The sequence below is a fragment of the Lipotes vexillifer genome, unplaced genomic scaffold, assembly GCF_000442215.2.
Source record: "Lipotes vexillifer unplaced genomic scaffold, Lipotes_vexillifer_v1.1 scaffold1268, whole genome shotgun sequence".
NCBI lineage: Eukaryota > Metazoa > Chordata > Mammalia > Artiodactyla > Lipotidae > Lipotes > Lipotes vexillifer.
In genome coordinates this window covers 389,621-406,164 of record NW_006789000.1, presented here as the reverse complement: position 1 = coordinate 406,164, position 16,544 = coordinate 389,621, and the positions used below count along the sequence as shown (strand labels likewise).

General features: G+C 38.7%; 1 protein-coding gene across 1 annotated transcript in view; it reads right to left on the bottom strand.

The window, feature by feature from the left end:
• LOC103088306 (zinc finger protein 33B-like) overlaps positions 1-16,544 on the bottom strand; it is a 77,316-nt gene that overhangs the window by 7,738 nt on the left and 53,034 nt on the right. Inside the window, 3 exon segments of the mRNA XM_007461905.1 lie at positions 157-978; positions 1,063-1,223; positions 6,057-6,620. Of these exon segments, the coding sequence (XP_007461967.1) occupies positions 157-978; positions 1,063-1,223; positions 6,057-6,620 (1,547 nt within the window).

The following is a 16,544-nucleotide window of genomic DNA, read 5'->3' as shown; positions in this document are numbered from 1 at the left end:
GAAAGAGTGGGAAGTAGGAAGGATTCCAAATGAGGTCTTTCACGGGCTTGGAAATAATGTACATCACTTATGCCCACATTCTGATACAGAGCTTGATCACATAACCCCATGTAGATCAAGGGAAAGCTAGAAAATCTTAACTAGTTGTGTACCCACACAAAAAATGAAATGAGTATTGGGAAAAACATAGCCAGTTTGTGCCACATGGGGCTTCTGCCCTATGTGAATTCCCTGATGATTAGTAAGGGTTGATTTCTGGCAGAAAGTTTTCCCACATTCTCCACATTTATAAGTTTTCTCCCCCGAGTGAGTTCTTGAATGATTAGTGAGGGTAGATTTCTGACGGAAATTCTTCCCACATGCATTACATTCATAGGGTTTTTCCCCTGTGTGAGTTCTCTGATGTTTAGTAAGAGTTGACTTCATATGAAAAGATTTCCCACATTCATTGCACTGGAAGGGTTTCTCTCCTGAGTGAGTTCTCTGATGTATATCAATGGCTGACTTCTGATGGAAAGTTTTACCACATTCATTACACTGAAAGGGTTTCTCTCCTGTGTGAGTTCTCTGATGTTGAATGAGAGCTGACTTCTGGCAGAAAGTTTTCCCACATTCATTACATTCATAGGGTTTTTCCCCTGTGTGAGTCCTCCCATGTTGAGTGAGGGATGACTTTCGGTAAAAGGACTTCCCACATTCACTGCATTTGTAGGGTTTCTCTCCTGTGTGTGTTCTCTGATGGTCTGTGAGGGCTGATTTGTGACTGAAGGTCTTCCCACATAAATTACATTCATAAGGTTTCTCTCCTGTGTGAACTCTCTGATGGACCATGTGCATTGACTTCTGTTGGAAGGACTTCCCACATTTAGTACATTCATAGGGCTTCTCCCCTGTTTGTGTTCTCTGATGCACTGTGAGGTTTGACTTGTGATTGAATGTTTTCCAACATTCATTACATTTGAATAGCCTCTCTCCTCTCTGATTTTTCTGAAATTGAGTGAAGTGTGACATTCTGCTGCAATTATTTTCAATTTGACTGCTTTCATGTTGCTTCATTTCCACGTAGATTCCATGACATCTCAAAAGAGAGGACTTCTCACAGAAAGTTTCCTCATGTCCGTTATATTCACAGAGTTTCTCTCCTGTATGAATTTGCCTATGTGGGATTATCACGGTCTTTTTCTCTAAGGCTTTCCCACCATTATTATATTTAAACGTCTTCTCTGAAGTTTGGATGTTTAGGTGCTGAATAATACCATTATTACAATCAAGGGCTTTCTCATTTTGATTATTTTCATAAGAATCCCCTTGAGTATGAGATTTTTCCTCCTTAATAACAAATAATTTCTCATGTATATTTAACACATCAGGCTTCTTTCCTGAAAAGTTTCTATTACTACTAATTGATACTGAAGTATTTTTCAAATTTGTTCTATATAAGTCATATTTATAAGGCATTATTCTTGAAGAAACAAAGTTTGTGCTCAGATGATTTTCCTAAAGCATTAACTTTCTCTGAAGTCAATGTTTTGTTGTTGAATGCAACTTGTGGCAAATATTTGTCTTGGTTGTCCTGGATTCTCTCTGTTAGGTCATGAGTTTTGCAGTCTTCTAGAAATGAAAATATTGAACATACCATAAGAATTTGAACAGATTTCTAATAGAATTGGACTAAGATACAAATGTCATACTATATATATGACTTTTGGTTTCAGGAGTCTCTCAAGATCAAAGTGACTCTTCCCCATCTAGTTTGTTTGGGAAAGCAAATGTGGAGAAAAGGGAGAAAAGCTAATAATAGGCAGACGTAATTATTCAGCATTTTACAAACAGAACTTTCAAAGTGGGTAGAAATGAAAATGTAAACTCAAGAAACAGCAAATAGAGGATGGAAGATTTTACAGAAGTGGTAGCTTCGGGTAGGAGGAAAATCACAGAGACTGGGATGGGTACAACTGAGCTAATGAAGAGTAATTTCAGTGACAAGGAAAACCAGTAGATAAAGGTGTTAATGGGGAAAGTAAAGAGATGGACTACAGAGTAGGTCTAATACCCTCAAATCTACATTGTTTTTAATAACATTGTGACAAGTTTTCATGCTCCAGTTGAACTTCCCTTATTTCCAATCTACATATAACGGCAAAGTAAATCTCTGAATGCACCAACTGCCTCATGTTTGAGGGAAGAGTTATTAGATTGCACTCTAATTTCCCTTCTAGCCATGATTCACAGGAATGTACAAAAGAAAGTACAAAACAATGGCAGACTAAGTCACCTGTGGCAATCTAGATCTGACGCATTGCTCTATTTTGGCTGTGATACCTTAATATTGATCTATCATAGTTGTTCGACAGGTAAACTACCATGATAATCACATTTACTTTCGCTTACTTTTCCTTAAAACCTTGCCCATGCCACAATACTAACACTTAATTTTGCTTTATATTTCACATCTCACATTTCTACATTTCAGGCTTCTACATACTATTAGAATTTAATGGACATATTTTTCAATCCAGTCCTAGAAAATGAGTAACAATCATGTTTATTTATCATTTAGAAAGTCTTGTTCACATTTGTTATCCAGTGCAACAAAGTCTATCCCAAGCTGAAAAACCACTGACCAAGTATCACATAGAAAACTATTACAAGTCATCATTCTAGCAAACAAAATTTACACCAATTAAATGCCCATCAGATTTTCAAGCTACCAATCTACAGCTCCATAATCAATAACCCCTGCCCCAGTCTAGTCAGTTGTCTCATTGAACTGTCCACTCTTCACAACAAGCTGAAAATGTGTTCTCTCACTCAGCCTTGGTTCTATTTAGTATCTAGAAAAAAAATGTCATAATGATACTATTACTCCAAATCTCCACAAATGCCTTCTCAAATCTTCCTACTTTCTAAACTTTCAAAAGTTACATTTACTCTAAATCTAAAAGTAATTCCTGTCTAGACCACATGAGTAGCATCATTCTACAAATTTATTCTACTGTCATTTCCTGGGACCAGTCAAATAGAAATCACTTGGATAAGTGGTATGAAGAAAATAAAACTGGGGAAAATTCTATGTGGGGTTTTAGTTAAGGCAGTACATTTGAAAGGAAATGAAATTTGAAATACTGTAGACAAAATAGTGTCTCATGTTTGTTTTAATATTTCTTTGATTTCTAGTGATGTTACATATTTTTCATATACTTAGTGACTAATTGTACTTTCTTTTTTAGTATTTACTTAAAATTTTTTGGGGGCTGCATCGGGTCTTAGTTGTGGTAGGTGGGATCTTTCATTGCGGTATGTGGACTTCTCTCTAGTTGTGGCGCAAGGGTTCCAGAGTGCATGGGTTCCGTAGTTGCGGCACACGGGCTCTCTAGTTGTGATGCACGGGCTCAGTAGTTATGGCACCTGGGCTTAGTTACCCTGCGGCATGTGAGATCATAGTTCCCCGGCCAGGGATTGAACCCGTGTCCCCTGCACTGGAAGGCGGATTCATAACCACTGGACCCCCCAGGGAAGTCCCTGTACTTTCTCTTTTATAATTACATTTCAATATTTCTAAGACATGCATTTTTTCTCGTATTTTAACAGCTCTGAAATTGGATCTTGTAATGCATCTTAAAGTAAATGGTATGTCATAGTTTAGTTGTCCATATATTTTCTTTTGCAACAGTAAATAGAATATTGAGGCATCTGGCAGTCCACTGCATTGTAGATTGAATGAAAAGCTGCAGCAGGATATTCTTTTTCTATTTTTATTGCATGTTAGATGTTCATCTTTCAACTGATTTGTAAGAACAGTTTATCAAGTGAAATCTCTGTCTCGTAATTATTAAATATATTTTCTCAGTTTTTGTTTTAACTTTCTGTTATATCCTTTCTGGTTTCTGCCTTTTGTTTCATGCTATATCAAATTATGTTCTTTAAAATCTTTTATTTATATTCTAGGTAATTGATGGTTTACTTTTTAAATTTACATGCTGAATTCATGTACCATTAACCTTATTTTCTCAAATCATTAACTGAACATTCCAAACTATCTCCATTGTTTGAAATAACAATTTAAAAAATAAATTTATGTATTCATTTATTTTTGGGTGCGTTGGGTCTTCGTTGCTGCACGCGGGCTTTTCTCTAGTTGCGGCCAGCGGGGGCTACTCTTCATTGTGGTGCATGGGCTTCTCATTGCGGTGACTTCTCTTGTTGAAGAGCACAGGCTCTAGGCACGCAGGCTTCAGTAGTTGTGGCTCGCAGGCTCTAGAGCGCAGGCTCAGTAGTTGTGGCGCACAGGCTTAGTTGCTCCGCGGCATGTGGGATCTTCCCGGACCAGGGCTCGAAACTGTGTCCCCTGCATTGGCAGGCGGATTCTCAACCACTGCTCCACCAGGGAAGCCCTGAAATAACTATTTTAACATATACTCAATTCTTATGTATTTGGATCTGTTTCCGTTCTTTGAAGCCAGCACCAAACTTTTAAATTATGTTTATAATAATATGCATTTCCAATAAAATTTCCTCCCTATTCTCTGAGGTTATGTATTTCCTGATGAAGTTTAAAATTGTCAAGGAAAACAAAACCAAACTCTCAGAAAAAAATTGTCATTTTGATTTAAATTGTTAAGTTTTATAGTTTCCTGTAAGAGTAAATACAAATATTAAAAAATTGAATTTTCCCTGGTTCAAAAAGGGGAAAAGATTTTCCTCCCCTCTTTTCTTAGAGCATTTCCTTGAGAAAACTTGTAACTGAAATCCTTTTTTCTGTCCCTTTGAGATGCATGCAAATGTTTTTAAAAAGTAAATAAACCTCTTGTTAGTTTTACAACCCAGGAATATCTTTGTTAAAGGCCTTGGAGCTATGTCTTTGAAATGTAAATAAACATCAAGGACGATAGCACCCCATCTCCCTGTGTCTGTGGTAAACTCCTAGGCTTTTGGCTACAAGTTGTAGATACTTGCTTGTCATAGAGATGCAAGAAGCTTTACTTTTCATTTGGATAAAGGCAATTAACTAATAGAAATGGCCACCCCAATTACCGTGTGAATTTAGGATGAACAATGTGTAGTAAATGGTGTTGTCAAGTTCTCTTAGTACATAGAAAGGGTTGTATCTGCCTGGCTACATAAAAGTATGATATTTCTGTCTGCAAACTCATTAGCAGATTGCCTGGAATGCGCATTGCAGTCTAGTTTAATGCTTAGTTCATTAATAAAATAATTAATAATAATAATTTTTTCTTTCTCCATTTGTGGAGAGGATTTTCTGGGTTGGCAAGACTATTTTTAATCATTTCCCCAACACCTCCCACCGAAGATACTGGTGTGTGTGTATACAGCTATGCACACATGTGCACACATTATTCAGATATGTATATATATTTTCTCTATATGGATTCCACGTTTTTAAAGTTAATTTTATTATAAAAATTTAGTATTTTTGTAATTACTTTGAGAGGAAACATTTCTATTGTTGGCCCAGAGTAAACTGATGTCATAAAGTGAGATCAGAAAATCAGCATACATTCAGTATATATTCCTTAGTGAAGTGATAGTCAAAATATACCATTAGCGTAAAATTTGAGTAAAAATCGCAGAAGAGTGTGCACCTAACATTAAGCGAGGTTTTTTCCTTTTGTAAAGTGGGATGTGTGCGACTCGTCTTCTGTTTTAGCTTATTCATGTTTTCATCACGTTTCATATGTCATTTCCATAATTCTGAAAGCTAATACTCCTAAAATAAAGTCAGCTGTAACAGGGTGTTATTCTTTGAATGTACTACTGTACTTAGTTCCGAGTACTACCTTTCGATTACTATCGATATTCATCGCACTACCTCAAGGTAGCTTCCTGCTTTCAAGCGGGTGGCCAGTTCTAATCTGTTACCGCTGCGAGTGAGGAAAGGACCGGACCAGAAGAAAACACTCGGACCGCGGGAAGAAGCCGACCCTCGTGACGTCATCCGAAGTGGAGGCTCCGGGAGGCTCCCGGGACGCGCAGTGCCTGCGTGGGGCGCGGGAGTGTTCCGCGCATGAGCAATTCCACCTCCCCTCAGCAGCCGCCATTCTCCGTCTCGCTCCCAGGCGGGGAGAGGACGCAGGCGCCTCCAGTCCGCTCGGCGCCGCAGAGGGCGGGGCCTGGAACCTTCGCGGGCCGGGAGCTGAGGCCGAGCCCCTGCAGGTGTGTCGGAGGCTTCGGTGCGGGCGCTAGGCCGAGGGCGGGGGGAAGCCGGTCTCCGCGGCCGCGCCGAGTCGGAGACCCTGGCAGCCGCCGCTCCCCCCTCTGAGCGCCGGACTGGCCTCCGAGGAGGACTGGGGAGGAGGCCAGGCAGGGGGCCTGGCGGGGAGGCTGGCTGTCCGCAGTGCGGTTCCTCCCCAGAAGCCTTGTTTCTCGACCTGCGTGAAAGGGGCAGCTGGAGGAGGCCTGGGGCGCCGGGCTTATAGCGGGACGTACGTGCGCGAGAACCTCCGTTTGTGACGTGGATGCCAAACCCGTCACGTCGGCGCTGGCGCGTGGGCGGCGCAGGCTGCTGGAGACGTGGGTTGTAAAGCCTGAGGGGCCCGGGCTTAAGGCCAGCGCCCGCCGGTAAATGGGCAGGTTAATCTGGGTACGACTCGGATACTCATCTGTAAAATTATAATAGCCTTTAGGGTCGTTTCTTGTATTGAATAGGGTAGTGTATATAAAGTACGGTAAGGATTCAATAAAGGTGAGCTGCTTTTCTCATTAAAAGGTATGCTGTTCTTTTCATTATTGGCTCATTTAATCATCTTAATCATCATAACCATCCTTTGAATCCGTATTTACCACCTCCATTTTAATAAATACAAGTACCGAAGGTTCAGAGAGATAACTGGCTTAGCCATCATTAGCAGGGATTTGTTTTACTCTGTATTTCATGCTGTTTTCCTCCCTAAAATCCACAGCCTTGGGTTGTATTTAATCCATTGATTGTCCCTGAGCACCACCAGAGTAGAGTGTAGTGGACCTAATCGTACAATGTAGTATTCTATTTTCAAAAATTCTTGAGGCTTCCTTAGAACTCCTGTGTAAAAGGTTAATTAAGACTCTTCCTGCATTCTCTAACCTGTCTCGATACCCAGACGACTGTTACACATGTGAATTTAAACCATAGTTGAAACCCTGAATTTTAAGTTTTAATGGAGAAGCTGAGAATCCTATCCAGGCCACAGGGGAAATGGGACAGACTTTTTAAAAGATGAAAACTGCGATTTCATCCATGCTCCATATGATGAAAGTGATATCATAACGCCTCTGACTGGATGGTGTATCTAGGCTTTAGTAAGTAGGCATCATGTAAGCACCAGGGCAGCTGGAAGTGGTTTCTTCTGCATATGAGAAGGCCCTCGGCATTTGGCACCTTTTGCTCCCCAAGTGCCTATTTTGGGATTATGGTGCCAAATTGTTATTTTAGAAGTTATATTTGTGTTAGTGTCAACAGTTTAGATGGCCATGTCAGAATTCATCAAGGCCTAATTACATTTTACTCTAGGCCCCAGCCCAGGGTTGGAGGGGACAGTGAATTCTGGGGTTCTGTTGGATTTGTGGTACTGAATGAAGATTTATAGAATCAGAATAGTACATGATTGTTAAAATTACCTAATTCCTTCTCATGTTAAAGATAAAAATAAGTGGGAAGCAGCCACATAGCACAGGGAGATCAGCTCGGTGCTTTGTGACCACCTAGAGGGGTGGGATAGGGAGGGTGGGAGGGAGGGAGACGCAAGAGGGAAGAGATATGGACATATATGTATATGTATAGCTGATTCACTTTGTTGTACAACAGAAACTAACACACCATTGTAAAGCAATTATACTCCAATAAAGATGTTAAAAAAAAGATAATAACATAGAAACTAAGATAGTCACTAGGTTTGTTAATAGCAGAGTTTAGCATAGAACCGAAGCCTCCCTGTCACTGTACCATATTTTAGTCAAAGTAGGGTTTTTGGCAAGTGATTCTGGAGAAACTGAAATTTAGAGAGATGAAACATCTTATTTTCGAGAGCTCTGAAGACTTTCTAACCTTGTGGTGTTTATAGTATCAATAGGAAAAATTGTTATGACATGTAACTTAAAAGATTTTCCATATCAATAGATGTTTCTCTTCAACATCATTTGTAATGTCAGCATAGGGTTCCATACTTTGGATATATATTATATACCTTGCTTAACTAATCTGCTATTATTGGACATTTAAGTTTTATATTCTTTTGTGTTATTTAGTAATGGACATATAATTTTCAAAACAGCCAATAGGAAAGAAATGTTTAGATTCAAAACTGTCCCAGATTCATCAAGATTATATGAGAGTCACCAGTGGACAGGTGGGTACTCCTTTATCATGGTCCTTCCTATTCCTTCTCATGGCTCAAAGAGACATTTTCCCAGAGGTTTATCTTTTACTAAAATGTTATGTGTAAATTTCTCACAGGTGATTCCTGACTGCAAGATAAGGTCTCTTATGACTTTTGTCTTCCAACTTTCCCTGTTCTGACTTCATAGTTTCTATACTTTCCAATAGCAGCAGAAAATGAACAAGTTCCGGGTGAGTCATTTATTTACCTCTTAACTTTATTTCACTCTGTGTGTGTGTGTTTTCAGTGAATTTTATGAAAGAGAGCCCATATATTAAATTAGAAAAGTGGAAATCATTAAAAATCACCTTCAGGGAAAATACTGTTTGAATACAACAGCAGTTCCAAGGCGTGGTCTGGGAGCCCCAAGACCCTTTCCGAGGGTTTGTGAAGTCAAAACATAATACCAGGATGCAAATTGCCTTTTACACTGATGACATTAGCACTGATGGTGTAAAAGCAATAGATTGCTGCCTATCTGGCATACATCAGGATGATGACAACAATGACATTGTCTTCCTCTGCAGTAGTAAAAAAAACTGCCACCTTTACTTAAGGATATCCTTGATGAAACAGTAAAAGTTACTAATGTTATTAAATCTTGACCCTTGAGTACACATCTTTTTAATATTCAGTGGGATGAAATGGCAAGTTCACCTAAAGTACTTTTGCGGCATACTGAAGTATGATGGTTGGTTGTCTTGAGGAAAAGCACTTGTGCGATTGATTTGTGAGCTCACCTAGCCACTTTTTTTCATGGAATATCATTTTTATGTGAAAGAGCAACTGGCAGACAAACTACGGTATTCAAACATTTTCTCAACAATGAGTGATGTGAGCCTGTCATTTCAAGGAAAATAACTTAGTATTTGTTGCTAATATTAAAAGTTGCGCTTTCAAGTGAAAGTTAGTATGTTGGAAAACTTGTGAAGTTGACAAATGCTGATACTTAAAGACTTTTCTGATGAGATTGGTAAGGATATTAACAAATGTGATTCTTTAATACTAAATAATAAAATGTGTCAACATTTGAGTAATATTTCTGATGTATCTGCTCAGAGGCAAACTCAAGCAGTTTAAGAGGACAGAGTGTTAGAAGTGAGGAACAGAGAATAAGTTGGTTAGGGAATGCCACTCTAAAAGGTAATATTTGAGGAATATCTTGAATTAAATGAGAGACAGCCAGGTAGAAATCTGGAGGAAGAGCATACTACATAGAAGGAATAGCAAATGCATACACCCTGAGGCATGTTCCAGAAACAGTAATTAGGATACTGAAACTAGAGAGAAGTGAACTTGGGGGAGAACAGTAAGAGGTAAGATCTAAGAGGTAGAAGGGAGTAGAATGTATATGACTTTGTAGGCTGTAGAAGACGTGAATTTTGATTTTATTGGTTCATTAAATATTAAAAAAATCATACTTTATGCAAGTAATATACATAATGTATATGTATAATTTAGGAAATACTGATTAAGTAACACCACTGTATCCCATATCTGGCTTAAGCAATGAAAATTACTAGTACTTTTGAAGCCCTGGTATGACCTTCCTTAATCTCACCCCACCATTACCCAGAGAAAAGGAATCCTGAATTCTGTGGTAACCATTTCTTTGCTTTTTAAACTTAATTTTTAAAAACAAAACAGCATATTTAGCAATTAATTAAATGCCCAGCCCTTTGGTAAGCCCTTGAGATAGTTTATCTTACATAATTCTCACAGCCAATTTTTGAAGTGTTGTTATTATTACTATAACATAAATTTTCAGTGTGGACATTATCTATTATTAATTAGAGATCATAGCCTTTAGGCCTGATGGTGGAAAGAAAGAGACTCTAGAAAAATTTAATCTATTCTATGGTTCTGCTTTGGTCAGTCTTGAACACATTTATACCTTATATATGAAAATTTCCTTATCCAGCATTTGTTCAGGTGTGGCACATGATGTTTTTCTTACCTTATGCTCTGTAATTAACTGCTGAATGGTCAGTCTGGAAGAAAAGAAATAACTAGTGAGCCTTTTTGTTTTTTGAAGGAGTTTTAAGTACAGTCATCACTACCTACTCTTGGAAAAATTTATTTTGTGCAGAAAATTGGATTTTTTTAGGCATTTTGGCCAGATTAGAAAGTCTTTTTTATTCCTTCTTGCATCTCTCAAGTTCTGCTGCCATCAATTTCTGCTGTTTGAAAACATCCTTTATAGTTATTGTTTTTATTCTGCTTGCTTGTTGTTTTAGTGAGGGTCTGCTGGTGGAAAATTCTCAGTTTTCTTTATATGAAATATCCACGAAGAGCTTTTTCACTGTGTATAGAAATACTGGTTGACAGTTCTTACCTTTTAAAACACTGAAAAGCATTCATTGTCTTCTACTACTGGTACTATTGAAAATTCACCTGTTAACTTGTCACACCTTTGAAATAAATTTGTCTGTTTTGGGCTAGCTGCTTTTTAAGATATCTTTTATCCTAGTATGTTTATATTTATATTTCTTTTTATCCTAATTAGATTTACTGTACTCCCCTTGGGTTGAATATTTGAGTATTTTGTGTATTACATTGTATCTCCTTTACTGACTTTGAAGCTTTATTTTTGTGTGTTATTTTGCTTATTGCTGAATCTGGAGATTACAACATGCACCATTAAAATAATGGTGTCTTCAAATACTGTATTCATGAACAGTGTAATAAACTTTTATCAGTATAATTCTCTTTACAGCCTCCTCACCCTGTGGTCCTTGTCTTATATCTCACTTATACATATATTTTTAACCCCCAATACTTGTTATTTTTGCTTTAAACAATATTCATCTTTTAAAGAAACGTGTGTGTGTTTGTGTGTGTGTGTGTAAATAAACCTCTTTTGTGTTTATGTACATATCTGCTTTGGGAGCTCTTTATTCCTTCCTACAGGTCTGGGATTCTCTCTGATATCTTTTCCCTTCAGCCTAAGCAACTAATTATTTCATGTATTATTTCAGCACTGATGGTTACAAATTTACTTGGCTGGTCTTTCTGAAAATGTCTTTATTTCACCTTGGTTTTTGAAGGATATTTTGCCGGATATAGAACTTTGTCGAGAGTTTTCTTTGTATCTGCATTTTTAGGATGTCTTTGTCTTCTGGCTTCTGTTGTTTCTGATGAGAAGCTAGTCTTCATCTTACTGTTATCCACCTGAATATAATGTGTTCTTTTCCTCTGTGCTTAAGATTTTCATTTTATCTTTAGTTTTCAATAGTTAGACCATGATGCACACAGGCATGATTTGTTTTGCATTTATCCCTTTTGAAGGATGACAAAGATTTGTGGGTTGTTGCCTTTTTTTTTTTTAACATCTTTATTGGAGTATAATTGCTTTACAATGGTGTGTTAGTTTCTGTTGTACAACAAAGTGAATCAGCTATACATAAACATATATCTCTTCCCTCTTGCGTCTCCCTCCCTCCCACACTCCCTATCCCACCCCTCTAGGTGGTCACAAAGCACCAAGCTGATCTCCCTGTGCTATGCGGCTGCTTCCCACTAGCTATCTATTTTATGTTTGGTAGTGTATATATGTCCATACCACTCTCACCTTGTCCCAGCTTACCCTTCCCCCTCCCCGTATCCTCAAGTCCATTCTCTAGTTGATCTGCATCTTTATTCCCGTCTTGCTCCTAGGTTCTTCTGACCATTTTTTTTCTTTTTTTTTTTTTTAGATTCCATATATATGTGTTAGCACACAGTATTTGTTTTTCTTTCTGACTTACTTCACTCTGTATGACAGTCTCTAGGTCCATCCACCTCGCTACAGATAACTCAGTTTCGTTCCTTTTTATGGCTGAGTAATATTCCATTGTATATATGTGCCACATCTTCTTTATCCATTCATCTGTTGATGGACACTTAGGTTGCTTCCATGTCCTGACTGTTGGAAATAGAGCTGCAGTGAACATTTTGGTACATGACTCCTTTTGAATTATGGTTTTCTCAGGGTATATGCCCAGTAGGTTGTTGCCTTTTATCATTTTTTAAAACTCTTGGAACTCACTCTTCAGATAGTTTCTTTGCATCATTCTCTTTTTCTTTCTAAAATCCCAATTACATAGTGTTGAAATATGTACATATTGTCCTAAATGTTCAGATGCTCTGTTCAGTTTGGGTTTTTTTTGTGTGTGTGTGTCCTTTAGTTTGGATATTTCTATTAAGCTGACTGTTTTCAAGTTCATGGCATCCTTCTTTTGCTCTGTCAATTCTCTTCATTCATAGCCTGTAGAATCCACTTCTGGTATTGTATCATTCAGTTCTAAAAATTCCTGTTTTTTCTTTTGTTTTTCTTTCTCTGCTAAGATTCCGCATCATTTCATTTATATTCTCAAATTTTTTTCACTAGGTCATTTAGTTTTATTTATTTAGTTTTAGTGTAATTACTTTAAAATCCTTATCTGCTAATCCCAACATCTAGGTTAATCTGTAGGTCTGTTTCAATAGGCTCCTTTCTTCAGTATGAATCAAAATTTTCTACTTCTTTGCATGTCTCCTATTTCTTTATTATGTGCTAGACATTATGTGTAAAAGTACAGTAGGGATTGAAGTAAATAATACCTCCAGAAAAAGTCACATCCCTTCCTCTGTCTGCTCACTAAGTCAGATATGTAGCTGAGATGGCCCTGGGCTTTAGTGAGGTACTGTTCACCATCAAGCTTCACATGATTGAGGGCAGTATCAAGGCTTTCCCTTCAGCGGGGCTTGGGTTGTGAACACCACCAAAGCTCCACTGATGTGCTTTTAGCTTAGCCACCGGCTTTTCTTTTGGGGGACTGAGGAGTTGCTGCCCTGTAGAGCTTTAAGCACCTGAGACATCTCTTCCTGCCCTGGTGCTCTGCTCCCAGCCTTTGGAAGGTTGTGGCCATGCACTCAGTAAAGGCCTGTGGGGGGAAAATGGTGAGTGTTTGTATTTCAGAGCATCCATAGAAATTATGGAACTTTCCTTTGGTTCCAGAAACTGCTTCCCCAACTTAAAATAAACTGACCACTTTGAGACATTTGATAGGAAGTAAAAAAGTTCTACAGAGGGGGCTTGCCTGGTGGCGCAGTGGTTGAGAGTCCGCCTGCCAATGCAGGGGACACGGGTTCGTGCCCCGGTCCGGGAGGATCCCATATTCCGCGGAGCGGCTAGGCCCGTGAGCCATGGCCGCTGAGCCTGTGCGTGCGGAGCCTGTGCTCCGCAACAGGAGAGGCCACAGCAGTGAGAGGCCCACGTACTGCAAAAAAAAAAAAAAAAAAGTTCTACAGATACTAAGCTTATGTTTGGGGACCTCTTGAATATGAAACTCCCACTCAGTCACCAGGTAGTATCAAAAGGCAAGTTGGTGTTGACTTGCTTTGTGACCAGGGGTCTTAGGGATGCTAATACATCACACAAGACGATAAGCAAACATTAAAAGTTTGTTAAAAGTTGAACCAGTTTCCTCTCTTCCCTACTTGCCCCCAAGAATGAAATAAGTTGTGGTTTTCTGTTGTCTTTTGAAATATTTGTCTCTTCTGAATTTTATCTTTTGTTCACCTTTGGATTCTCAGATCTCTGATTTTAGAAAACACTAGGTTAGAGGCTTGTTCTCGTTAAGGTTAAGATCAACTTCTCCTTTGCTTCTCAGAATTTGTTTCTATTCAGAATTTCTTTCTTTATGCTTATTTTAGAGATGCTGGCTCTGAGCTGCTTTCTGCTCTACATTTTTGCCCTGGCTATGAAACTGGAAAATGCCCTGAAAATGCTAACCAGAGGTATAAGCCTCATCGTAATTAATTTCACTTTTTTCTTGGATCTTTACCTCTCAAATTCTAGTGCTTAAGTTAATATTTGATGCTTTTGTATAGCTATTTTTAATGTGTTTTGGGGGTTTTGTTGTTTTTATTTTTCTTTTTTAAAATTAAAGTATAGTTGACTTATTTTTAATTGTAGTAAAATACACATAGGGGCTTCCCTGGTGGCGCAGTGGTTGAGAGTCCGCCTGCCGATGCAGGGGACACGGGTTCGTGCCCCGGTCCGGGAGGATCCCACATTCCGTGGAGCGGCTGGGCCCATGAGGATCCCACATGCCGTGGAGTGGCTGGGCCTGTGAGCCATGGCTGCTGAGCCTGCGTGTCCGGAGCCTGTGCTCTGCAACAGGAGAGGCCACAACAGTGAGAGGCCCACGTACCGCAAAAAAAAAAAAAAAAAAAAAAAAAATACACATAACAAAATTTGCCATCATAACCAATTTTAAATGTATAGCTCTGTGGCATTAAGTACATTCACATTGTTGTACAACCGTCACCACCATCCATCTCCAGAACTCTTTTCATTATCCCACACTGAAAGTCCGCACAAGTTAAACACTAACTCCCCACTCCCCCCATATGTTGGGAACCACCATTCTACTTTCTGTCTCTATGAATTTGACTACTCTACGTGCCTTGTATAAGTAGAATCACATAGTATTTGTCCTGGCTTATTTCAGTCAGAACAATGTCTTCAAGGTTCATCCATGTTGTAGCTTGTCACAGAATGTCCTTCCTTTTAGAGGCTGAATAATATTCCATTTTGCTTATGTAATGTACATAATTTTGTTTACATTTGTTGATGGACACCTGGGTTGCTTATACCTTGTAGCTATTGTGAATAATGTTATTATGAACATTGTGTACAAATATGTTTGTGTCCCTGCTTTGAATTCTTTTGGATACATAACTAGGAGTGGAATTGCTGCATCATATGGTAATTCTATGTTTAATTTTATTTGAGGAATTGCCGTACTATATTCCATAGTGGCTGGATCACTTAACATTCCCACCAGCAATGCACAAGGGCTCCAGTTTCTCCACATCCTTGCCAATATTTGATATTTTCTGATTTTCTTTGTGTCTTCTTTTTTTTTGAGAGTAGTAATGGGTGTGTCATGGGTGTGAAGTGGTTTTAGTTTTGTACTTTGTTTTTATTTTTATTTACTTTCTGACTTACAGCAAAATTCACTTTTTTTGGATGTACATTTTAATGACTTTTGACATATGCATAAAGACATGTAATCATCACCACAGTCAAGATACAGAAACAGTTTAATCACCTCAGCACTTCCTTGGTTCCCTCTATGTAGTCTCCCCATCACTAATTCCTAGCAATCACCAATTTATTCTTCATCTGTATAGTTTTGCCTTTTCGTGAATGTCATGTAAATTGAATCACATAGTTTGTAGTTTTTTGAGACTACCTACTTTCATTTAGCATGATGATTTGAGATTCTATCATGCTGTTGCATATATCAGTAGTTCTTTTTTTACTGCTAAATAATATTCAGTTGTATGTGTATACCCCACACACCAGCTGAAAAATATTTGGGTTGTTTCTGGGTTTTTTTGGCAATTATGAAAAGAGCTGTTATAAACATTTGCATTCAGATGTCTGTGTGTACACAGATTTTAATTTCTCTTGGGTAAATACCTAGGCATGTGCTTACCATGTCATATGGTCCTGTTATAATTAACTTTATAAGAAACTGCCAAACTGTTTTCCTGAGTAGCTTGTATTCTTATCACAATGTATCAGAGTTCCACTTGCTCCCCATTCCTTTTTTTGGTCTAATTTATTTATTTATTTTTGGCTGCATTGGGTCTTTGTTGCTGCATGTGGGCTTTCCCTAGTTGAGGCGAGCAGGGGCTACTCTTCCTTGTGGCGCGTAGGCTTCTCATTGCTGTGGCTTCTCTTGTTGCGGAGCACAGGCTGTAGGCGCACGGGCTTCAGTAGTTGTGGCACGCGTGCTCAGTAGTTGTGGTGCATGGGCTTAGTTGCTCCGCGGCATGTGGGATCTTCCCAGACCAGGGCTCAAACCCATGTCCCCTGCATTGGCAGGCAGATTCTTAACCACTGAGCCACCAGAGAAGTCTCTTGCTTCCCATTCTTGTCAGTACTTGGTATTTCAGGTTTTTTTTTTCTTTAAGTCATTTTGATAGGTGTGTATTGCTATCCCATTATGGTTTTAATTTTCATTTTTCTAATGACTAATGATACTGAAAATCTTTTGATGTGCTTGTTTGTTATCCATATATCTTCTGTTCATTTTTAAATTGGGTTGTTTTCTTTTTTTTTTTTTTTTTTTTTTTTTTGGCAGTACACGGGCCTCTCACTGTTGTGGCCTCTCCCGTTGTGGAGCACAGGCTCCG